Genomic DNA, 25,869 nt, shown 5'->3' with positions numbered 1-25,869 from the left:
CTTGGGAGCTGAACCTATAGCCTCCACATGACACAGCTGATGCTTCAGCAAAAGAAGTATGGTGATGCTTCCCCGCCCGCTCTTGCCTTTTTATTATTATTATTAAAAGGATACAAGGTCTGTTGCAAAAAATTATCTTACATTTATAATCTGACAGTGAAATTAAAGCTCTTTTTCTTTTTTGTTTCCACATATGTACCGAGAGTTCGGTGCATGGTAAGGAACCCCAGGTGGTCAGAATTACTGCAGAGACCCCTACTATGGTGCGCCTCATAAATCAGATTGTGGTTATGGCATATAAAACCCCCGAATTTCATTTTAATATCATTCTTTTGAATGCTTTGTTTGTCTTCATTGTCTGTCAGTTTGATGTGGTTATTAACGACTGCCATGCCTGTTCATCTTGAGTGCATTGCTTCTCTCTCATTGCGGTGTAGACTTGCTGTGCGGCCGGCAACTGCTTCAGTCTGCAGAGAGAGCACGAGACAGCAGTGCGCTTCCTGCAGAGAGCAGTTCAGGCAGACCCGGACTTTGTCTATGCATACACGCTACTCGGGCATGAGTTAACAGCCATGGAAGAAATGGAGCAGGCCCTGTCAGCCTTCCGCAGTGCCATGTTGGTCAACCCTCGCCACTACAATGCCTGGTATGCCTGACAAGTGCAGTTTAGCCCGATGCACCTGCCAACCAATCCTTCCTGAAGGGGATAATTGTTCTTGTTTGTTTTTCTTAATACAAAGCATTTTTTGCCTATGTTAGGCACTTTGAGTCTATCACTCTGTCTAGCCTCTTATGCTGTCGTGATGCCACCATGGCAGTTTAACTGCATATATATGCATGACATAACATAAATGACATGGCATGCAAGTCATGATCTAGCCTCTTGTGTCCTGATGCGATCGTGGTCATCGCCTAAGTGAATGTCATCATGATGTGAATGTCATGATGTCATCGTTTCGCTTCTGTGGTCACACGGAGGCTTGCATAATTCAGACAGTTGCTTACTTTGCACAAGCATGTTTGCCCATCTGGAAACTGAAGAGCAGCGAACAACACTAGATAGCCAGCTGCCTGAAAAATACTTTCTTTCACTTCGGTTGATTCAGTGAAAACAATATTGATTTAGAAGTTTCGTGGTGCTTGAGGTTATGGGGGTGTTTCACATTTGCCTGTTGCACTGACCATTGTGGGTCTCACATTGTTGCAGTGTCACTTGTTTTAGACAGCCTTGACTGCATGCTGCTCGCAATTATGCTGTGCACAAGTTTAGTTTGAAGTTTTCTGTTGGCACGTGAGCTTTTGTAGTCTGTCCAGTAAGCGTACAGAACAACTTGGTAGGCGCTCGTAGCATTTTCAGCCAGTTGGCCATGGACCTCAATGCCAGTTTGCACCAGGCCACACACAAAATCTTGAGCCCAATGACCTTGCATCTGAGCTGTTAGTTTTCTATGACAGCTTTTCACACACCATCACGTTTTGCTGGCAGTGAATTGTTGTCATGGCTGCACCTGCAATGTCGCTAGGCCTAATCAAAGCTGCTTCTTCACTGACCTAAAGGTACAGTTTGGTGCAGAGTCAACGAATGTTTTCCCCATTGACCTAACAGCACTCGGAAAGCCAAGAAATGGTGTTGCCAACCAAGGGAAATTGCAGGTGACAAACTGAAGAGCAGAAACACTGTTCATGATCGCAGTGCTTGCAACATTGTGAGTGCAGATCATGTTTCAAAAATTAAGTGAGAAGCCATGCGGTGTCAAATTGTGGTTACTGTTATAAATTGGTTTTGTGGAGCAGGTGGGAGTGTCCAAATAATCGAGCAAGTCAAAAAATTTTGTCGATGGCTCTATCTTTTTGGTGTTCCACTTTAACCTTTCTTCATTCTTTTTCACGTCCTGCTAACATCTGCAAAGGCAAGCAGAGTCTTAAAGTAGAACTACAGCATATACCACCATTGCAAGTGGAGTGATGACAGTGTAGGCATGTGTAAATGAAGATAATTTTATTACATCATTAGGCTGAAGGAATTTGTCTGTCAAGAGTATTTGAACTTTGTCAGTACCTGGTAGAATTTGCAGAGATGTGTGTTGCCCTTGTGCGTGACTACTGCTTTCTTCCTGCGCCTCTCCAGGTATGGAGCAGGTATGATCTACTACAAGCAGGAACAGTTTCATTTGGCAGAGCTGCACTTCAAGCGAGCACTCCAGATCAACCCGCAGAGCTCTGTGCTCCTTTGCCACGTTGCAGTGGTAAGTTTCATGTATGCCACTGACTGCATTTGTGTTGGTGCTAAGTGTGTCCGTTTGTGAACTTTATACAAGTGAGATGAGGGTGATGCTTATTGAAAAATTTAGGTAGTTCTTACATGTACGTGTCTTCCAGAAAGTTCTACACCATTCGCATCGCACATACCGTATAGTGCGGAATATAGGTCGAGGTTTTTTCCAAAAAATATTACTGAAAGGTCACCCCTCGACTTATACACCGGCCCTTGGCACAACATGAATAGTCGTCTGGCAACATGTAGGAGTGCAGACCTTTCGGCATCCGCATCGTTATCGCCTCCTTGGTGACCGACGATGCGGCCTACGCAGTTGGACCGACGCCATCTTCCCTTTTGTGCAGCGATCATTCCTGGCGTAGATAATTTCCCAACAACCCACAAAATGAGTGCGAGTACTCGACGTCAGTTCATCGCGGCGTTTAAGAAGAAAGTAATTGAATATGCTGAAATGCATGGGAACATGTCTGCCCAGCGGCAATTCGGCGTGTCGGATAAAAGCGTCCGGTACTGGCGAACGCAGAAAGTCAAGCTGTCTGCCTGCAACGCGCGGAAGACGTCCTTTCGCGGGTGCAACACCGTGCACCCGGAGCTCGAAGACAAGGTGGCTGATTTCGTCCGCGAGCATCGTGCCAGATCATTGCCAGTGACAGCGGAACTCATCCGCATCAAAGCTATTGAGATCGCCCGAGAATCCGGACTGCCCAAGGAACAATTCAAGGGCTCCATTTATTTGGTTCGTCGCTTCATGCAACGCAAGGGATTTGCACTTCGACGGCGCACATCAATCTGCCAGAAGCTGCCAGAGGCATACGAGGACAAGCTTGTCGAATTTCAGCGCCATGTTATCCGTCTCCGGCAGCAGCATGGCTACATGTTGGGACACATCGGCAACGCGGATGAAACGCCGGTGTGGTTCGACATGCTGTCGCCCACCACAGTGTGCGAACACGGCGCAAAAGAAGTCAAGCTTCTTTTACGGGGAACGAGCATTCGCGCTTCACGGTGATGCTCGTGTGTACTGCAGACGGCAGAAAGCTGCACCCGTTCAGGAAGACGCTGCCGAAAGAGGCTTTCCCGCGGGATGTTGTTGTTCGCGTGAATGAAAAGGGCTATGTGGACAAGGCCCTCATGCTCAATTGGATTAAGACCGTCTGGAATCGGCGACCCGGCGCACTCCTGCGGTGTCCGAGCATGCTCGTCTTGAATGCCTTTCGCGGGCACTTGACCGCAGGTGTGAAGCAGGCACTCCGCGACGGGAGGACGGAACTCACCGTCATTCCGGGAGGCATGACCTCAGCCCTTTAGCCACTGGACGTCGTGCTCAACAAGCCCTTTAAGGACCGTGTCCGTGAACAATATAATCATTGGATGGCCGGCGACAACCCGACGAATCCAACTGGCCGGCTGCGCAGGCCGCCTCTCGCCACTGTGGCCACATGGGTGCCGCAGGCTTGGCGCTTGCTGCCCAACTATATGGTGGTGCGGGCATTCAAGAAGTGTTGCATTGGCAACTCCTTGGACGGCACCGAGGATGGCATGTTGCGGGACGCAGCCAGCGAAAAGCAGTCGTCTTCGGACGATAGTTCAGACAGCTCAGACGAATGAGCACGCGACGACTCTGGCGGCACCACTAAATAGAAAAGAGTGTTGTGCCTTATAATTTTTATGTTGACTTCTTTGCTTCAATGTAAGGGGGTCGACCTATATTCCGCCTCGACCTATATTCCGCATTATACGGTACATGCAATCAGATTACAGAAGTTACGGCGACAACATACAGGGGATAGAACCATCAATAACATTCCAGAAACTTCCGATACATGCAGGCACGTCCTGCACTGTGCGATAACATTTGTTAGACAATGAAATGTGGTAATTCAATAAACACGTACACGTGTCAATACGTTTTTCTGCCGCTAGATCCCATGTAAACAAGAAAAGGTGCTAGGTGTGTGCAATCGTGAACTGTAACTGCCTGCTGCAGCAGCTGGCTCGCAACACTCGACTGGCCATCTCACGTGAAAACACTGGTGTCCCCTCAGTTTTCTATTCCGGTACCAGCTAATCTCCTTACCGGTCATTGCATGTCACATTCACAGCTATTGCCGCCAACTCTATTGCATTAAGCATGTTACGAACGACGACAGGCCGACATGTCCGTCTCAAACATTCACTTTATTACCGCACTCCGTGACTCCCACCATGCCCTCCACTCGTGCACAACACACTTCTTGCAACCCTAGTCTTCCTTCCATTCTCACTGCCGCACTCATGCCACCTGGTCCTTCCTCTATTAGCTACAGTCAACCACGCGCGCGGCCTTAGAGAATGGCACTTTGCCTTGGCTAACCTGGAGCTCTCGGTCAGCTCATGCTGCCACTCTCCTCAAAGCTCTCCCCCACCCTCAGAATGAGAAGTTGTACGGGAAGAGAGGAACTGGGGTCCATGTTAAAGCACCAACTGGTCTGCATGGGCAATAACAGTACGACAATGTCCCGTAGTAGGGTCACCCAAAACAAAGTCATTGTCGCCTAAATCACTTAACCACGCGATAAGAGCCGCACTGCCACGATGCCAATTTGGCTTAGACACTCTTAGCAGTATCACTCAAGGTGCGACTATCTATGAGCACAAGATTACCGTCATTAATGGTTATTGGCTGCCAATGACGGTTGTAACTGCACTTCTGTGCTTGCCGAGCTGCTGCTTGATGTTTCTGAGCTGACTTGAGGGCCTCCATAAAGCACTGCTGGAGTACTGCAGCAAAGGCATGGTGTGTCACTGCCAGAAAGTCTGTATCTTCCTTGTCACTTGCGGGTTCTTATGGGGTGTGGAGCTCACAGTCGTAACACAGCGAGGCTGGTGTACTATATATCTAATGACTATACTCTCTGCAGTACAGATGGCAAGGGCGATCTCGGGTATGGACTGCTCCCAGTCCTTGTGGTTAGAGCAGTATGCTTGTAGGCACTGCTTAATAGTGCCATTGTGGTACTCGACCTTTTGTCCCGCCGGTTAATATGGCACAGTGTGAAGATCCTTAGATCCCCAGTTTTGGGAGATTGCACCATAAAGTGCTTGTCACTTGTGATTTGAAACTGCTTAATTGTGCTGAGTCTTGGAATTGTGTTGAATCTAGCACTGCGTGCACCTTTCCTTCATCTGGTCTGCATTGCTCATGTGAGATGACATGGCCCAAGAACTTAAGGGGCTGACGGCACCCATATTTTATCCTGGTTAATCATAAGCCAGCACCTTTAATTTGTTGCAGTACTTCCCTCACGTACTCTATGCGACTCTCAAGCATCTCCAAATAGACTAGACATATATTGCAGAATGGTTGCTTGCTGGGCTAGTTGGTTCATTGCAACCTATGTAACAGTGCAAAGCATAAGGAAGGGACAATGATAAGTAAAACCTCGTTAAACCGTACCAATGCCTCCTTTACTAGATGCCAGCCGCGTTGTCCGTAAACTCGGTTCCTGGCCCTCTCCCTTTACTCTCCTCCGCGAAAAGGCAACGAGCGCCGCTTGTGGCGGACGTCTGCGTCACGTGCTGCGACCTCGGAGATTACCATGGCGTCTGTTGCCATCTCGGAGGCCCGCATCCGCCGGAAGTTGAAAAGGCAACGAGCGCCGCCTCACGAAATTTATGCTGAACTAACTTCAACTAAGCGTGGCCTTCGCGATCGGCTCCGCGATCGGCTCCGGCGGCGCGCCGTTGCCCTCGAATCGCGGAGGCCACGAACTAAGGGAACCGCCGCCGCAATGGGAAAGCGAGCAACGCGGCTGGCATCTAGTAAAGGAGGCATTGACCGTACCCGCTTAAACAGTAGTTTCGTTTTAAAAGTAGTAAAGTCAATTCCCCGACTCAGCGGCCATTGAACATAATGTATTTTGTATCCGCATAAACCGTACCAGCTTATTGCGTACGCATCGGTTAAAACGTAGCGTTTCCACTTTTCGTCGCGCAAACACGGCGGTGCGTCGTCTCCATCGGGCGGCCCGGGAGAACAACAAGCCTCGGAGATCGGTACAACGGCCTCCAAGCGCCCTGTGCGTTTGCACGTGAAGCCGCATCAACATCAACATCATTTAGACGCCGCATGGACGCCGTGCCAGAGAGCGTTGCGGCGTTGTGCAAGCGAGGACTCGCGTCATGCCAAAGCTAGGATAAAAAGACGCCGGATGCTCAGCATAGAAGAAAAATTAGACATCGTCCGTGCTACCGAACGTGACATGAAGTCGGCGCTGGCCCGCGACGTGGATCTGCTGTTGACTACAGTGTGTGGCATTTGGAATGCGAAGTTGCTCGGCAGCGCTGCTGCGACCGCGAAGAGATGTCGGTTACGAGGTTCGACTTTTCACCATCGTTGCCGCTGTTGTTGCCGAAGTGTCAACTAGCGACAGTGATGAGGACGACACGGAAAGCGACAGCACGGGCTATTCAGGCCCGACAGTGGCAGAAGCGGCGCGTTACGTCAGCCTCGTGAATGCGATCGTCGCAAGGAGAACAGGGGCGCGATAACGTAACTATTCCAAACGAAAAGTTTTCCGAACTCCGGCACCCGGCAATGAAAAACGCGCCCCGGGACTTATGCAGCACTACTGCGCGCGTGCACGGAGAATACGTAACGCCAACGAGGAATCTGCCGTGCGAGTGTTTGCCGAGAGGAGGGGGGCTGGCTGAGAAGCGGGCACGGAGCTTCAGTAAGTTTGAGGCCGCTGTCGTCGTGCTAGGCCGCCGCGACATCAAACGAAAATAACACTTACGTCCCGCGAAGTGAATAAATACTGCATGTTTTTTCACCTTTCATCGTACTCTCTCTGAGTTCAGTTTTCGACAGGTAAGTGGGCGATCTCATGCTATTTCGCTTAAACAGTACTACCGTTTAGTACGTACTTTTTCCGAGCTCCGGCCGACTACGGTTTAACGAGGTTTCACTGTAGAGACAAAGTGAAAAGAGCGCTTTTCACTCGGCCTTTATTGTCGCCCCTTACGTTTCGTGCTGTTACATAGGTTGTAGACTAGACCGTCATTTAAAAATGCCATGGTGAAGTGGTGATTGATTTCCTGTAGCACATCAAGGTGTGAAAAACTGCTGGGCTACCTGCCACCCTGAAGGGCATCCTGACGCATTCAAATGCACCCTGATGGCATAGGAAGACCGTTTTCATAATTTCGGCATCGCAAACAGGAATCTGAAAAAAATAACCCTTGCAAGAGATCGAACCTTAAGAACCACTGAGCTTGGCCAAGTTGTAGCAGCCAGTCTGTTCAAGGCATTAGGTAGGCAAGTACCTTGGTGCATGCATTCAACAGTCAGTAGTTTACAGCAAGCTGGTAGCCTCCCGTCTTCTTTGCGACAAGCAATGGGATGATAGTCCAAGGGCTGCTGCTTTGCCTTATAAGACCCTGCTCTAGGAGGCCATGTATGCAGCCTTCAATGATTTTCTGCTTCTTAGCATTCACTGGACGGAGCTTGCATCTTGCAGGCGCACCATCCTCTGTGTCTATGCATTGCTGAGCTGGGTGGTACACCCAGGAATTGTAGTGAACAAAGGGCTGAAGTCATCAAGCACTTCCTTCATGCTTGGTTGTAGTTTTGTTGCTACACTCCAGTACCAGTGCAGCCACAAGAACAGCGCACGTCTCGGGCCGCTCAGGCTCCTCCAGGTGGCCCCTCCAGTTTGGTGTTGGCGTCTCAAGCTGTAGCATTTCGTACAACGCTTCGCATTACATAAATGTCAACTGCTGTTCAGTCTGCCATATTCTTTAGTGACATCAGATAGTGCATTATCGTGGTCACCGTAAACTCTCAGTTGTATGAACATCAGTTTAACCCTTCGAGGGTCAACGACGTAAATATACGGCGCCGCGAACAAGTCCAAAAATGATCGATGCCGCATGTTTACGGTGCCGTCTGTATGTTTAAAAAGCGTGCTAATTTCCTAACTTTTTTTTTCTATCATGTGCTTCCACTATGTGGGAATACAGGTAATTTTATTCGCGTGCCTCCTTCTCTCGGTTTTCGTTGCATGGTTTGTTTCAGCGCTAGTTTGCTCCCGTGCGTCTATATACTACCCTTCGCGCAATGGCATGCACGCGCGCGGCCGGCGCTTTGGGTTTTGTTCCGCTGGTGGTTTCGGCTTCTTTCGCTTGCAAAACTGATGGCTATCTTGTTACTAATTGCTCAAAGGGCGACCGCCTGTCTCTCGCTCGTTTAGTGTTCACAGGGGTGCGCATAGGAAGGATGCTGCCGTGCATGCGTTTTCGTTGCTTTTTTTTTTTTGACACTCGCGAAAACTAATTGCCTCTGGTTGGCAATAAGGTGAAGATTAGCAGAAGTTTGTCACACATTTTGGTTTTTTGACGGGCACACAACCACACGGTTTTCTTGAGTGCGCACACCTACGCAGTTCGATTACGTAATGGACGTAAATATTAGTGTAAGAACAGGAACAGGTAAGAGTTGCGAAATATTCTCATGTGCACATTTTGAAAGCCTTGAACTATGTGTATAACAAGGCATCAAATTTTTAGTTCTTATGAGTTAATTTCCTTTTTTATTGTTATTCATGAATGAAAAGCACATGTACACCAACACAAAATATTTTTTTTTCACTTTACGGTCACCCTAGAAAAATTACGGTAAATTTTTTTGTTGAAATAAGTCCCTAAGAAGAATTGGAATCTGCAATAAAAAAAATTGACGCTGGGCCGTCGCATATGGCGAAAAACATCGACCCTCAAAGGGCTAATGACTGTTTCCAAATAACAAACTTTTAGAATATCTCCAGCGGTTTTCCTATTCATGCAATGTTAGAGGCAGATTCAAATCCTGTAATTCTAGCCGAGGCTGTAGGATGTGTTGGAAAGTTGCGAGACTTTGAGTCTCAGCAACAAGTTGTGCCAGAGGAAATACACACACACACACACAAAAAAGACTCTCTGGACAGCTTTGTTACCTCTTGTTTTTTAAGAGCACCAGTGCAAGTGAAAATGTGATTTTTTTTTTCTCAAAATGAGATAGGTAGCAACGTAACTGTTACGCACTTCGTATGTATTCATGTGCATAACTTCATAAATTGCATTTCACACTTTTGACTCGATGTCTGCTGTGCCCTGTGCAGTTCCATGTTCTAGTGAATATTCATTTTAGTGAACTTTCAGTTAAGGGAACTATTTCCTTGGGTCCCTTGAAGTTCACTCAAGTGAGAGTTCACTGTAGTATGTTTCTTGTCTAGTTTCTTTTTATTCACTCCCGAAATGTTTGAATGAGGTCCTGCTGTACATAGTGTCTTATGGACAAGAAGTTGTAAAAAGTTAATATTTCATTATATTAAAGTTTGTCAATAAGGTTAATCTGTATCTGGGTACAGTTCCTATAGACAGGGTCAGAAAATGGTAAGTGCAGTGAAATAGAATTGTTATAGCCGCTTATTTTTTATATCCAGGCTCGTTATTAGTGGGTTTGACTGTACGTGCATAAATAGGCCATCTCTACTTTTTGAGCAGGATTGCTACATGATTATATTGTTTGGTTCTAATTTTGTGCACAGGTGCAGCATTCCTTGAAGAGGACAGAAGAGTCCATTCTAACTCTAAACAGGGCCATTTCGATGGAACCCAGGAATCCGCTCTGCAAGTTTCAGCGAGCTACCATTTTTTTCTCGGTGGATCGCTACCAGGAGGCGCTCAAGGAGTTGGATGAGCTGAAGCAGCTTGTTCCCAAGGAGTCGCTGGTTTACTTCCTTAGTGGAAAGGTAACTATTGGTCAACTGGGCTGTCTTGTTACAAATTTGTTTTTGGGGCCTTTTATTGATTCTCTCCCATTATTGTCAGCATTCAGAGTGTACCCGCCCGCATCTAGTTGCAATAACAGCTTTGCAGCCTATTGTCATTGCACATAGGCATGACAAAGCTTGAGTGTCAGACATAAAATATAGCTTGTGTGCTCTGATTTTGTATTTATGCTTATGGTGATATGATTATTTGTGCCTTCTTTCTTTTGCTCAACCCATACTTAGGCCATATTAGGGAAGGCAGATCAACAACTGATCACCTACTTCTCCTTGAGGCAGATATTAGGGACATCTTCACACATAACAGTACCTGTTATCTGTCTTTTTGAACATTTAGAAAGCATACAGTACAACATGACACATCAGAATTTTAGAATATTTCTCTGCCCTGGGTATCCGTGGTTACATGTTGAGCATTATTGAAAGCTTCCTGTCTAATTGCACATTCCACATAAGAGAGTGCAATGTTTTGTCTGGACCATTAACAAGAGGCTGGTGTGCTGCATAAGGGGGTGTATTCAGCTGCACACTCTTCATTACAAAAATGAATTCACTGCATACATTCACTCCACGCACAATGTTTTATATTGTATATGCCAGTGATGTGCAGGCAGGCTTCAAATGATGCAATATTACTATCTGTGAATGACAGGTGCAGCTTGAATTTAAAAAAAAAAATCTAGATGGGCAAATGAAAATGGGTTTTAGATAAACACCCAGCAAAATACTTGCATACCGTCATCGAGCATTGCCCTCATGAACTCATTCTCAGTATGAATTTCCTTGCCAATCATTCTGCCCTCATTGACTGTTCGGCCGACTCACTTTGCCTTGACTTGCCTCTTTTTGCTGACCCTGTGGACCCGCTTCCGAGCCATTTGAGCTGCATGGATTTTATTCGCCTACTGCCTCACTCTGTGACACACGTTGACTTGTTGTCCTCATCAACTGTACCTGATGGCAATTATGTGGTCGCACCAATTCCAGCCGTTGTACTTACACATGGTGTTACTGTGCCGCACACTTACAATTTACAGGGGGGCTTACGGAGGCCAAAATGGCGACGCTGTATCAAATGGGCACACACGTCGTCTTCCTCCTCCTCAGTGCAGCCACACTGTGGCTGCTGTTCCATATCAATATCTTCAAGGTGCAGTTGCAGATTCATGTGTACGAAATGGCCTTAAAAGCATTGTCCCTACAAATTAAGAGACTGGATGACATTTTTTGTGCGTGACATCAGATTCTGGTTGCGCCTTTTATGCAGGTTCACAAGAAGTTGGGCAACACCCATCTAGCCCTGATGAACTTCTCGTGGGCAATGGACTTAGACCCCAAGGGTGCCAACAACCAGATAAAGGAGTCCATTGACAAGCGCTTCAGCCATGATGAAGAGGACATTGCTGCTGTCCAGCAACTATGTAAGTGCAGTTTCCTCCTTTATTATTATTTCTTTTTTTGCAAGCCTTTGCATCTGTCGTTTGTCTCGAGCTTCACATTCAGCCAAGTCGGGGATATCTGAGAGTGCAGGTGAGGGCTCCCTCAAAAAGTGTGATGTGCATGCAATTTGTACATGCACTGCCTTTATGAAAGAAAACATGTGAGTGCGCGTGTCCTGTGCTTCACATTGGCTGCTTGCGGTGTCACAAATAGGTGGCAAGGAAAAACTTGACAGCTACTAGAACCAGCAGTCTGCAGCCAATCAACAAACCACAAATGCCAATTCACATCCGCGGTCAAGTAAAAAAAAGCTCAGTGTCACCCGTAGTTGCTGCTAGCATCTGTAAAACTTATCACAGTTGCCTTGTGGTGGCACAATAAGCAGCCATTATGGATTATGGGTCACACACACATGTGTTTCAAGAAGTATAGTCACAGTTGGATTTTTCATACTCTCTAGGGACGGCTGAAACGTCAGAAAAATCGGGCGGTCCGATAAAATGAATGAAAGCCTTTGACTGCCTTTAAGGGCTCATATTGCCACAGCCACGTCTGAAATAGCTTTAAAAACCTGCCACTACAATTTAGGCATCCCAGTGCTTGTACCATGACAGGAGACGGCAGGTGCATGAGTGTATAACTAGCAACACATTTTATGTACAATGACAGTGACAGTGTGCACCCTTAAAAGGCTTTACTGCAGTACATTGTGTACGTTTTACTGCATAATACTGCCTTATTGCAGCGAAGCTGACTTTTGGGAGGTGGCATTGTGCAATGATTAAGACCCTTGCCATGCTTTCCATGTTTTGATGCTATCGCTGAGGATAAAGGTGGACTTGGCATCATTACTGATAGTGGCACATCTTTTAAATGGAGAACATGGCACTGAACAGCAGGAAGCTTGATAGTGATTGTCGAAGCAGCTAGGCCGAACGACAGCACAAAACGCGTACTATGGCTGCTAGCAGATCGACATGAGAGCACTGGTTTGAGGCAGCGAGATAATAAAAATGGAGGCAGTGGTGGCTTGAATTAATGCTGTTTCCGCCCTACGGTCACAACAAAAGGTCAGCAAAATTGGACAGCGAAGGGTTTCAGCATCTGAAATTGCAGATGTTCATATACATTGGCACTGTGGGGCACGTGGCGATGCCGTGAAGGTGTCCGAATCGCCAGGTGTACGAAAAATCAATTGTTGACTGTAGTTCTTTCAAATGCCACCAGCATGAGAAGGAGGAGCTTTAGCTGTTCCATAAAGATGAGCATGTGACACCACGAACAGCCAAAATCTTCTAAGTGGGGATTACAAAGACAGCTCATTGCACAAAGAAGTCATTTGAAAAGGGTGTTAGGAGAAAGGTTAGTAGAAGGTACACAAAGTACCTCTTTGCCAACACCTTGTCCTCCTCTTTATTTGTGGGTGCTACTCTAGAGATGTACCAGGAAAGGCTAAATGGACCTCTTCACAGAACTATCAATCACACTCAGTCCACTAAAGGCTTCTCGCCTAGGGTGGTGGGCTTCGAGGCAAGGAAGCAAAGGGGGAGATACATATACAAGGGATAGGAAAGGACAGTGGGACTCAGATGAGGTGATTTGCTGGCGTACGTATACATGTTCCCATTGAGGAACACTCGCCTCTACACTCTCGACCTGCGACTGATTGTAGATTGTCATTATGGTCCCTTGGTCCCTTTGATCCCTTGGTCCCTTTGCAGTGACATATAGGAATATATGTATGGCATAAATATTTGGCTCTGGTCATATTTCAGACAAGTTCTGAATGGCCCCTCACGAGGTCTAGCCATTTTGAGCTGACAAGCGCAGAGCATACATTGTGTGGTAACGATCGTGTATCCAAAGTATTACATCGCTATGCGCTCACGGCAGCTGCATTTTGATGGGGGCGAAATGCGAAAACACCCGTGTACAGTCGCCGACCGATTTTCCGGACTCCGAAAATTCGGACATGCCCGATTATTCGGTCAGCCTCGCGGCACTGCCATTCTCCCCATAGACCATAATGTATAACAACTGCCGAAAGTTCGGACACCTTGCAACCTCTCGTCTGATTTTTCGGACACTCCTTGAGCCAACTCGGTCAAGAGCGCCATGCACCGACTCTGACCGGTGCATGGTTCGACTTGCTGCTGAACGCCATTTTTGTTTTGAACGGAGCTTCCTTGCTGCCCCACGAAGTGGCGCTACTGGAAATCCCCGCTCATCATCATTGTTTCTGGCTGATTAGCTAGAGTGGCTCTGCGGCAGTTCCGGTTTCAGCTTAGTAAGCCATGTCAAGACAATCCAGCAGCTGACTTGTTTCTTTGCGCAAGACGCTGCGAGCAGGCCGCGTTTTTCGTTTGTGCGACTGGTGTCGGCACGGTGGCGTTTGCTTTGTGTGCTGTGTCGAGGTTTCGGTTAGCCAACGCGGCGTACGTAAACATCGCGTCAAGGGTCTAATGGCGCCGACAGTGCCCGCGCAGACTGCGCTGGGGAATGCCGGCAAGCGGGTGCCGGGAGGCCTAAGACTTGTCACCTTCCGATGTGCTCCCTACTGACGCGGAAAATGTTCTGCCGAGACCTGCGCAGTGGTTGCATTGCAATTCCGGACACCGTCTCAATTGACAGTTTCATAGGTGCTGACACTGTGCTGTATTGACATGCGCAGAACTCGACGACGGCAAGATCATTCGTCAGGTTTCTGCTGCACCGCCGGACGATGACTCTGAGTCGGAAGATGATGCACCATGTGCTACGCTGCTGTCGTATGCGGAGCGTGTACAAGCAGTGACTGTGCTTTCAGCCGCTAATAGTGACCGTACGACCCTCTCCGAGATTCAGGCTTATCTAATTGCGCGTAAACGGAACAGCGTGCAACGGCGCATTCACGATTTCTTCCAAGCCTACTGCTGAGCCCGAATAAGTGCGTGGAAATAAAGGATTTAAATTTTTTTTCTTAATCTGTTTTTTCGGACACCTGTTTATTCGGACATTTTCGCAGTCCCCGTGAGGTCCGAATAAACGGTCGGCGACTGTACTTAGATTTAGGATTTAGGTGCATGTTTAAGAACCCCATGTGGTCGAAATTTCCGGAGTCGTCCAGAAGCGGAAAATCGAGTAGGAGGAGCAAATAAAGACAAGCCCAAATCCAACAATACAATCACTATATGATATTACTGTACTATTATCAGTATCCACTAAATTAATGTTAATATCACTATTAAAATCTGTTTCTTGCTTATTTGCGGCATCATGTCATGTTTGAATCATTATATATATATATATATATATATATATTTTTTTGAGAGGACGGAAGTCCCCATCTCGCATTATATTCGTGGTCGCATTATTTACATGCAAATACGCTAATAGGCTACCCTTTCCCTGGGACGTTACAGATATCATTGCAAAACTGTTAAATTATAATTGCATAACACCTGCTTATGAATGCTGGTATGCTTTTATCTGAAACAAAGGCATAGTAAGAGACACTGATTTCAGAAATGAAAACTTGGAATGTGAAATTCTAGCAATGTGTTGAAAGGTATCTGACACTAGGCATTCTAACCACTTGAGGACAAACTGTGTTAAGTAAACGTTTCAAATAAACTGAACAGTTATGGATCTTGGTCCACTTTCTTTAAAGGGAGTCTGCTGCATGTTCAAAGATACTGCAGAGGAAATCATTGTAGCACTGCGTAGGACTCTAGGCACACACAGGACACTCATCTGTGCTTATTCCAACATGCCAGCAGTTAGAGCACAAGTGCATCCTAAATTCAAATAAATAGGCTTCCTCAACATCAACATAAAGAGATCATGAGAAATTGTCTGTGAGAACTTGGCTCAATTATAGAAGTGTACTGAAATATATGAGGAACTACATAAAGGTTTCGCAACAGTTTATAGCTTATCAGAGAATTTGTTTCAACAAAGATTGCATTTAAGAAAGTTTACAGTCGGCATCGAAAGTTTACGGACCACAGGATCTGAGAGGAAAGCGGAATATTTCCACAGCCCAGGCATGCACCCTGGTATTCGGATTCCCAGCCTGTACTGGTAATATGCAAACGGCATACAGTTTTATGTCGTACAGTTTTGCTGGCTGCAGTCACAAACTGCTTGGAAATTCAATGTTTGCTTGGATCCCACTGTTCGTCAACTTTGGCTTTGATAGTATGTGATTTGTGCATTTTTAATGAGTGCCAATTTAAGTGGTTATAGCAAGGCAGTGTGTTTCATCCGCTTTTGACTTGCTGCCTCAGGGTTGTGCGAACCCAAGTAGTTACCTCATTGAATTTTGCTATTTCAGCGGTTGACGACTCTGGGAGCATCGAGTCGAATCCCATAGACCCGGAATCCTCGCATGGGAGCTCCGTGGCAGACTTGAACGACATGCAGCTTCAGTCAATGGAAAGTGATGAAGGATTCTAGTGCCATACATGCCAGCACTGGGCATGAGAAACTGCGCTGCGCGTTGCTTCTTGGTAGTGTCTGTGAAAGACTTTTGAGGGTGAACATTTGAAGGAAAGAGATGAGACTAGGCTGTTTTACTGAGAAACTGTACCGTTGCGTTGTAATTCACATCGTTTTGCCAAGGGCCTCATCCTGTGAATTCAGTTGATGTGAGTTCCTTAAGGAGTGTTTTCTCCCATGGGCATGACTTTGTTTTAATTAAGTTGTTTTGGTTGGTTGCATCCTTTTCCGTGTGCGTGTACGTGTGTGTGTGTGTTTGTGTGCAATGTTGCCCCACTCTGCTATGGCATATTGAAAAAGCCAGGTGTAATATTTGCTCACACCCGCCCATAGTTCAGTGCTCATCTCGCAGGCAATGTCATGACGTGGAGTTATGGCAACACACCATTGTGGAATTCTCCTTATGCATTTTTCTTTTCTCACGAGAAAGCAAAACAACAAAATAATGTGTTAAACTAAGAGGGAAGAGATTAGTATTGGGAACATACTTGTAAGCTTTGTAATGAAAGTCATTGTATCTTTAGCTGGACACATTCATATAAGACGCAAAATTTGATATTTGGTATGTAAGCAAAGTTAGACCTCAATTTGTCTTTTGGAAGCTTCAATCTGCAAGATATCCAATCTGCCTTTTTCATAAAAAAAAGAACTCTGATGCGACATAGCCCACATACCCAGCAGTCTTATACGATCACTTGTTTTGCTCATGATCTCGTATAATAACGAGATTTTTGGATACAAGGGTTATGGTACATGTAGTTTTCTTTGGATGTGATAGTTGCATTCCTGTGTAAGTTGCCTTGTGTTGCAAAACTGAAGCATACACTAAGCCCTGTACACTTTGCATATACAGTGTGAGGGTTTGCATTCTCCTGGAAACATTTTTTTCACAAGCGATTGCAATAGATGAAGGTGGTAACAATTCCCAACTGTCTAGTGCCCTCTGCTTTTGTGTGGCAGAACCGTGTGTATACATTGGCAACAAAACACTGTTGTGCTATGGGCTGTCTGGTTTGTTGTTTTTCATTCTTCTACTGACTTGCATGGACGGTACCCTAATTTTTTTAGACCTTTGCATTTCAGTTTTATTGGACCATGCCAACAGATTTGGCACCTGATTAGGTGTAATTCTTGGTACGTCTGTTGCAGGAAAGCACAGTGACCTTAGATTTCTAATTAAATTTCTGCATTGGCCTCTCTCTAATGACAGTGTTTCCAGCATTTCTGGAGCTTCCTTTGCTTTTAATAATTGGTTTGTCTTTGTAATGTTGTATATCTTAAGGAGCACTTATGTATAGTAAGTGCTTCTTGTTTTCAAGCAGTGCCTTTTAAGCAGAGGCTGGCAGTTCTCAATAAATTTGGGATGGTTATGCCCCAGAAAGTTAATTTTTTCCTATGCACTTTATGTGGACAAGCTTGTGGTATAACGCAGACCATCATACACTGCAGCAAGCACCTGTGTTGCCATGGCATCATGGCATGCTTGGCTAAGACCTGACACATTTGGTGCTGCATTTTGTTTTTAGAAATGTTAGCAGAGCACATAGAAGGTGTGTACCACCAGGTACAAACACTGGATGATGCGACACTCTAGTTTGAGCAAAGCCAGGCTCCAGCCCAGGATTTAGCATTGCACTGACGATGTGACTTCGCAGCATGCATCTTCACTACACACTTTTTTCTCTCTCCTTTTTTTTTTTTTCATTTTCAGACTCGCTGCCAACACTGTTTGGGTGGTCGAGTAGTTAGAGTTGCAAATAGTCCGAGGTACTTGATCCCATTCTGGAACCCTCAGGTTGTTATCCTATATTAATCCAAATTTAAGTGCACCCTTCCCCCCAAGTCTTGTATCCTAGATAGGGAGGTGTGCTCAGAATCTTAAGTGGCAGGTGTTCAGGAAGAGTGAAGTAAATGTTTTTAAATGAAATCCTAAATATATAAGGGGGTGCCTAACTTTGGTTTAATGAAGTACCTCTTATGCTTCATTCCTTTACGGACACATTGTAGTTCTTGACTTGAACAAAGGAAGCCCAGTTATATTAGCATATCATGGCAGGCATTTGCAGCGTTTTGAAGATGCTGATATTGCATCTTGCTTTCTCTCTGATATGGCTAGTATTGCACTTGAAGCATATATAAGTGTACAAGAAGGCTGGGCACAAACAACAGTGTAGGAACAAGTTATGCACACGCTCCCAAGTCTGGCTTATATAGTTAATCTTGATTAGTAATGCCCTGCTAGATTTGGGCTATTCACACAATGGACCAAAATCTGCAGACGAACACTGTGTGGCTCAATGCCACCCAAACACGGGACCTACGAGGACAAAGCAGATAAGCTTCTGGCGGTGCAATTTGCTGCAGCTCAGCCACGTCATGCTCAACGGTGGAGTTTGGTCTGTCGTGTGTACACCCCGTTAGGGAGTTGAAACAGGGTTAGACACAGGGGTGAAAACTGGATGACATGCTTTGTCCAGATCAGATCATTATAGTTAAGCCCATGTATCACATCGCACTTGCAAGCAAAAATGCGGTGCATTTGCCACTTATATGTAATGTGTGCGAGGTTGTTTGCAGCTAAAGACTTCTATGCATTTGAAGTTAGGCAGAACACCATTTCATAATTGAAATGAAAATGTACTACTGTTGTCCATAAGGAAAACAAACATTTCCAGAAGCGCTGGAAACATTTCCTCAAAGAAAAAAAAAAAAACCATGGACATTTCTGTTGCTCTTGTTCTTTGCTGTGCTACCGTGAGAATTTCACTGCAAGAAAGAGTCGGCGAGGATGTAGCTTGTATCCACGTTTGGCTACATGGACTCTGCCTTGTCACAATGTCACCTAGCTCAATTTAGAAGTGAAGGGTCTGTATTAGCTACTTGTAGTTCAACAACGTTCAATATTTGTTGTACTACTCAACCTGCTTATGCTTACGCTGCCTTTTTATGGGATGCCTCCTCAGCACACCATAAAGAATATTGCTATCTATTTGTAGCTGCTTCTTCTGATGTCAATCTGGCATGCCACGCAGTCTTGCATGTAGAGAGCGGTTCATTGTTGAGAACGCATGAGCACGGGTCAAATACAACTCTTCATGTTTTGGAAGTGCCCAGCTGCACATTTGCAAAGCATACCCTGTACAAGCACTGCCTGTGTAGATGTCTTCAACAGCTGTTATCTTAGCCTAGATCATCTTGGGGCCTTATTTAAATGGTACCGTACATTCTCTACAAGACATATTACTATTATTATTAAGTGTAATAATAAACTAAATCAGGTGCTCAAACAACCAGCCTAGCTGTTTCAAGTGTGTTGGCTTACAGTGAGCCAACAAACTAAATATTTTGGTGCTGGTGGTGTTCATGGAAATAGGTGCCTTTGTCATGTAACGAATCATGTGGCTAAATAGGTTGAATGTACAAAATAAATGTCCAGTTTGTTTGTTTGTGGTGGACCCAACATTCAGGACGCCACAAACAGCTTACAACATTTCAGCACCAAATACTTCGATGCATAACTTTTGACTGCTAACAAAATGATAGAATAGCTGTTGAAATTATCTGCCTAGCAGTGGTTGTATAAGGTGCGGTTTGTCAGTACGCCACTTTGCATTACTGCAGACAATGTGCACTAGGAGGCATTGGCTTCAGTCTAAGCACCTGCATGCCATTTCAACACTGCTTCTGCTGCCTGCTATGGCTGGTGCTCTGCCTATGTTTGGACTAGGCGTTTATGTGTTTATTTTAATTGTGAACTACTTTCTATCTTGTAACGCCTTTTTACTGCTTAACTGTAATTCAAGGAAAGCACGGTTCATTTGGCACAAACTTGAAGAAAGAAAATTAAAAGAATGTGGCCTAAGGAAAGCCCTTCTTTTGTGCATTTATAGTGATATTGCGAGGCTGATGCCTGTTGTTCGTTACTGTACTGCCAGTAGAACCTCTGATTGCAGTTAGTGTTGCATTACGAAAGTGGTACACATCCATGTGAAAAGTGAGCTTGCATTTTCCTTTTTCTAAATTTTGAAATCTTTCTAAATTTTTGAACTGGAAACCGCATCGTGTGAAGCCAGATAAGCTGCCTGCAGTTTTTACGATGTTCTCATGAATGGGCGGGAAGGTGTTTTGGAAGTCAGTTTTTTTGAGGAGATGGAAGTCATTTTAGAGTGGCAGATAGATAGCAGTGACTGTATAGCGCGTGTTCGTGTGGTGAAAACAGTGGCCATTTCTTTGGCCAAGATGCAATGCGCGTGTCAAAATTTACATAAGATATATTGTATAGCTCGTGTACATATATTTTTGCAGGTCATCACTTTGATTTTGTTTCTTCTCATTAATTGTTGCTTGAAAAACATTCAGAGTGCACATTTCGTTGGCAACCTAAGTTCTTTTCCCCCTTGCGTGTTGCCTGTAGCATAATTGTCACTTGAATTGATGTTTTTACAATGATTCCTTCAGACTTGCCTCCTTAATTTTTTTTTCTGCATATTGCTTTACTTTATTTAGGAAATGAAGTCAGTTTTTCTATGTTTGCTAGGATGCATATATTTTTATCTGTATATAAGCTTAATAAAACAATGTAGTAAAACCAAACCTTTTGTCATTTATTGCACGTTTTTGTAGTAGTGGAGTGCGCATGTTTGGCCATAAATATGGTTTTGGCTGCTTGACTGATCAAAAACAATGCAAACCTACATTTGTTGGTGTACACATTGTGCTTGATTTGTTAAGTTTGGTTGTGCATTTTTATCAGGGTGAATATTCGGGGCCCCCTACTACGGCGTGCCTCAATAATCAGAAAGTGGTTTTGGCACGTAAAGCCCCATAATGTTCTTTTTTAATTTTATTGGCCAAATTAATTGCAGTAAACATACTTACAAATTAAATTAAGTAGCAAGGTGTCACGCGTGCACATTTAAACATCTCGCTTGATGGATGACAACGCTGGCGTGAGGAGCGAAGCAAACGCTTCTGCTGCCTCTCGCCTCAGTGAGTCTCCGAAATCCTCCAGCATCAGGCGTGTGGGCAGGCAGCGCATGCGCAACCACCAACCATCTCGCATTTCCCTTGCACCCGCCGGAGATTTCCTACCAGATAGGGCGCGGGCAGGCAATGCACAAACACCGCCGGACGCGCCGCCTCTAAAGGCGCCATTGATGGCCACGTAGCGGGCGGTTTCGAAAGCACGCTTGGGTGCAATAGCAGACGACAATCTTTTGCAGCACCGATGGCTGAAGTTCGCGGCTGTAATTTCTACTTTGTTCGCGTGCCAGACTGCAACTGCGGTGAAGGCTGCAGGAACGGCGCTGTCCTCCATGAAAGCGGTCATGTACACGATGTTAGTGGAGTTTGGGACGACCCAGTCTGCATACGTACCAGGTGCGTTCCGCAGGCAAGCGTAACGAGGCCCAGTTACGAAGCGGAGCTTGTGTTAAGCAGTATTGTCATGTTGTTAACTAATACAATGTCCCGCTCGTCCTTTTGAATTCTACCTTTGCCACATTACTGTTTTCGCGCTTATAATTGGCACACGTCGTTTGTGCAGACCTTTATATCAAACGACTCCCCACGGAGCGATGTAGGACACACATTGTAGTGATCTTGGTACCGCTGAATACACGTGACATCGCCGAATAACTGCTGCGAAAATAGCCTTATGACGGGCAGTTGTGAAAATTGTTGAGGAAAATGCTCACCTTCGTCAAAGAGGTCGTCAAAGGCACGGGTGAGTACAAGCGCGAGTTGGCGCTGCTTCACACCGATGCAATTCCGGTGCCCATGCCAACGAACTGCCTTACTCGAGGGGCTTTCTCAATTTAGAATTCTCTCAGTGAGCTGCTTAGAAACGTACAAAGCTAAAGTATTACCAAACTGTGAGTATTATTTATGTAACTGGAGAGAGAAGCCACACGATATACTTAAAGGTAGAGAAGCGCCGGTCAAGGTATATATAGGCGGGCGCTGGCGGCAAGGGGGGGTTTACTCTTTTGCGGCCTAAGCATTGCACTCCTACGCAGATATAAACAAAAAATTAAAATTATTACAAAATGCATGCAAAAAGGCACTCAGGTGCGCAAAAAAAAAAACGGCGTGATAAGTCTGCGCAGACAGCAGCAAGCTTTATTGACTTCACAATTATGAAGGGAATTATTCAGTGAAAGTCAAACGGCAATACCATACGCGGCATCAAAGAACAAACCTCGTCCTGACCTACCCATTTTGTAAAAAAAAAGAAGAAAATTGGGGTTTTCCTTGACAAAATCAAGATCTGATTATGAGGCACGCCGTAGTGGGGGACTCCGCGGCGGCCGCATTTCGATGGGGGCGAAATGCGAAAACACCCGTGTGCTTAGATTTAGGTGCACGTTAAAGAACCCCAGGTGGTCAAAATTTCCGGAGTCCTCCACTACGGCGTGCCTCATAATCAGAAAGTGGTTTTGGCACGTAAAACCCCAAATATTATTATTAGTGGGGGACTCCGGAAATTCGGATCACCTGAGGTTCTTTAACGTGCACCTAAATCCAAGTCCGCGGGTGCTTTCGCATTTCGCCCCATCAAAATCTTTTCTAAACATTTTCCAACATATAATGAATGTGGCCTCTGGCGAAAAGAATCAAGCTGTTAAAAAACACTTAGCTGTAATGATTCTGAAAAAAAACAAAAAAAAAACAATAACATGATATGCTACAAATCAGGCGAGGCGAGAGCCCCGATCTTTAAAAACAACGACAGTTCGGCGTTAATCAACAAGCAACAGTTCAATATTCGTGAAGCCGTGCGTAAAATAGATAAAAACCTTGAACTGCGTGACAGCTAGTGCGACGATTTAATGGGCAGCATAAAACCAACAAAATCTGTGCTTGAAAGGCGCAGCAGCTACAGCACACAACGCGATGCACTCGGGCAGTCATGCAAAGTGGCTAGAGCAAGGCGACAAGGAAGCGGAAAACGGTACAGTTGGCAAGCAGCATTCAGAACTAATGCGAAGTGCCTTCGCACCGCATTTTCACGGCGGACACACCGAACCAAAATGCTGGTACGTCGTCATAAACTTCGCCGTTTAGCCATGTAGGCATCATCGAGGGCAACAAACGCTGAGGTGACAGAAAGAAAGCTTGGGGTCAAGAAGTTTCCCGCGCCGTAAGGCAACGTCCCATAGCTGCCGTCGCTTCCGCACATGAGGCCTTGCGTGGAATGATTAGCACAGTGATGCCTGCTAATTTTAACGCGATAGAGTTAATGCCCTGTGTCGCAGAAAATCCGACGTGGGCGTTTAGTGTAGGATGTCGTTTCGGCAAAAAGATTTTCGGATCACCCTTACCCAGGCCCTCCATGTGGCGGAAGGAAGTTACCGAATTGAATTTCTCTAGCTAAAATACGTAGAAAAATCGTAAAGTACTATATACACACAACGTACAGACATGATAGCGTCGGACTCTAATTTGAATACAGGATAAGACGTAATTCTTTGACGTGAAAACTCAAAGAAACCTATTTTCCAGCGTTTCTACCATTCATAGTCCGGCCACGGCGCCCGCCATATGCGCGCGAATACCTTGGAGGCCAAGGAGCGGCGCGCCCGGTTCCTTGCAACACCTCCAGATAACGCTCGCCTCCGCCGCATCGCGGCCCACGAAAAAGGCCGCGTTTTTACCAGAAAGCCCGTCTTCGTGCATAGCATTCGCCGCCAGTGTTTCCAGGTAAACATTGCAGTTACATACGCTCCAGTTGCCGGGACGCTTGGAAAGCACTCGGGAATCTTTGAATGCTATCGTGTTCCACTCTTAAAGGCGAAGCTTAAGCGTCCTCCAATTTTTTTGTTGGCATTTGAGCATACCACCACGCGATCGTACTTCGACATGCCTTGAAGCTTCGGCAGCCACACACACATGACGGGTGTCGCTTTATTCACTCCGGAAACGTGAATCAAACAGAGACGCGGAAACCTACGGTGGGTAACTGCCTTCTTCCCGAGCACACTTAGCAAGGCACTGTGATGTTCCGTACTTTGCAGAACTCCCATTCCTAGCGACGAAAATTCTGTATTTTCGCCAATTTTCCCTGCATTGTTCTAAAAGGAAATCTCCGTAAATTCCTGCACATACACACACATAGTTTAAGTGCGGCTGTGAGCACACACACAAACACACAACGCATATCTATCTATCTATCTATCTATCTATCTATCTATCTATCTATCTATCTATCTATCTATCTATCTATCTATCTATCTATCTATCTATCTATCTATCTATCTATCTATCTATCTATCTATCTATCTATCTATCTATCTATCTATCTATCTATCTATCTATCTATCTATCTATCTATCTATCTATCTATCTATATATATATATATATATATATATATATATATAATCTCGAGTCCCGATAACGTCGAGTCCGCTAATTCTAAAGCTCCCTTTGCTATTTCTTGACACAGTTACGTAGTAAGGTTCATGTGGCGCTTTTCAGCGTGCCGCCAGGAGCACCATTCGAAACGAGCTCTCGCAATGGCTCTCCGACCTTGGTCGGGCTGCCAAGACCTGCGTGAACTCTTGCGAGCACTTTTTCTCGAGCCGTCTTCCACAGATCGGACAGCGCCTTTAGGGAGTTGTTTTGTTTCAGCAACATGACAGGTGGTTGCATTCTGTTCGTCAATACGTTCTTTAGTTGCGATGACAAGTTATACGTAGTGTTTGCAATGATTGGTGAAGCGTCTCGCCTAGCTGCCTAGTTGAAAAATTTTCCGTGCGCAAATTAGTGCTTGCAATGGCTCGAGTTATCTTTTCTGCAGCCTCTCGTGCGTGATATGCGTAATAGCGGGGAAAAAAAGTACGGTATGCGCACCAAAATCTCGAAGGCGGCAGCCGTCATTTGCGGAGCGCATGCTATAGATGGCACAATGTTGCGCCACACCAAACACGTAGAAAGGCTTCGCAAATGCTCATGAGACCTGTGCAAATTCGCCAACGTGCATATTGCAGCGTCGGCTGCAGAGAACTAGCTCGGATGGCAGCGCCACCTTGGGCAGGACTAACTTAAACTTGGTATCGCAGGTCCTTTCAGCCTCTCATTGGCGCGGAACCGTGCTCCCTGCAGGGAAGCAGAAATAGCGCCTATTTACTCTATGCAACCTATTTCTCTATGTGTCTGTTTTGTGCGGTGAGCCTTTGGTTTTTGCTAGAAGTGAGGAGTTGCACCCCACAGCCCGCCCTTCACCTGGCAGACTAAGCGAAGAACGGTGTGGGCAACGACGAACGAACCAGGTGTCGCCGGATGATTTCTTTCTTCCACTAATTCCAATCCAATTTCTTCGAGGCGGAGTTACTGCGGTTCATGGATAGCCTGGGAGTGGTATCGCAACGGCGTCGACGATGGTGATTTGCTGCTGAACAATCTTCAGATTTCCTAGTCGACTCGCCTAGGGTATAGGGAGGGTGTGGGGCCCCGCATTGTGTTTTTGCAATTCGTGCCTGTCGCGCTTCGCTAGAGAGTCAGCGCACCTGTGTATCAAATTTGCCTTTCAGTAACTCCCACGACAGACCATACTGCTTAAGAAAGCCCTTTGCAATACATTCAAAATTTTCTGAACAGCTTGTATTTAAGTTGGAAGGCTGAATGCCGACAAACTGGTCTCTTGAATAAGAGCACGATAGGAATAACGAAGTATCATTGGCTTAAATGGCTTGGCAGTGGGCACTCGAAGCGTCCTGTAGACGGCATGGCTCTTTGTCGCATGGGGGAGCCAGTTATCGCAGCACGTCCGTATCTGCCGCTGTAAGGATATATTCGAATCTAGTGACACCAAGATTATTGAATTGAGCGGGAATTCATAAGGAGTTAGATTCATTTTCGGAAAA

The 25,869-nt window shown here is 45.7% G+C and overlaps 1 protein-coding gene across 1 annotated transcript in view; it reads left to right on the top strand.

Moving 5' to 3' along the window:
- Cdc27 (cell division cycle protein 27) overlaps window positions 1–16,934 on the top strand; it is a 49,646-nt gene extending 32,712 nt beyond the window's left edge. Inside the window, exons 12-16 of the mRNA XM_065434872.2 lie at window positions 438–646; window positions 2,129–2,246; window positions 9,844–10,047; window positions 11,354–11,507; window positions 15,842–16,934. Of these exons, the coding sequence (XP_065290944.1) occupies window positions 438–646; window positions 2,129–2,246; window positions 9,844–10,047; window positions 11,354–11,507; window positions 15,842–15,963 (807 nt within the window). The 3' untranslated portion in view covers window positions 15,964–16,934. The remainder of the gene's footprint in view (window positions 1–437; window positions 647–2,128; window positions 2,247–9,843; window positions 10,048–11,353; window positions 11,508–15,841) is intronic.
- Window positions 16,935–25,869: the final 8,935 nt, after the last annotated feature.

The sequence above is a fragment of the Dermacentor albipictus genome, chromosome 1, assembly GCF_038994185.2.
Source record: "Dermacentor albipictus isolate Rhodes 1998 colony chromosome 1, USDA_Dalb.pri_finalv2, whole genome shotgun sequence".
NCBI lineage: Eukaryota > Metazoa > Arthropoda > Arachnida > Ixodida > Ixodidae > Dermacentor > Dermacentor albipictus.
Note: the sequence above shows the minus strand (reverse complement) of the source record. Positions and strands in the feature narration are given on the sequence as shown.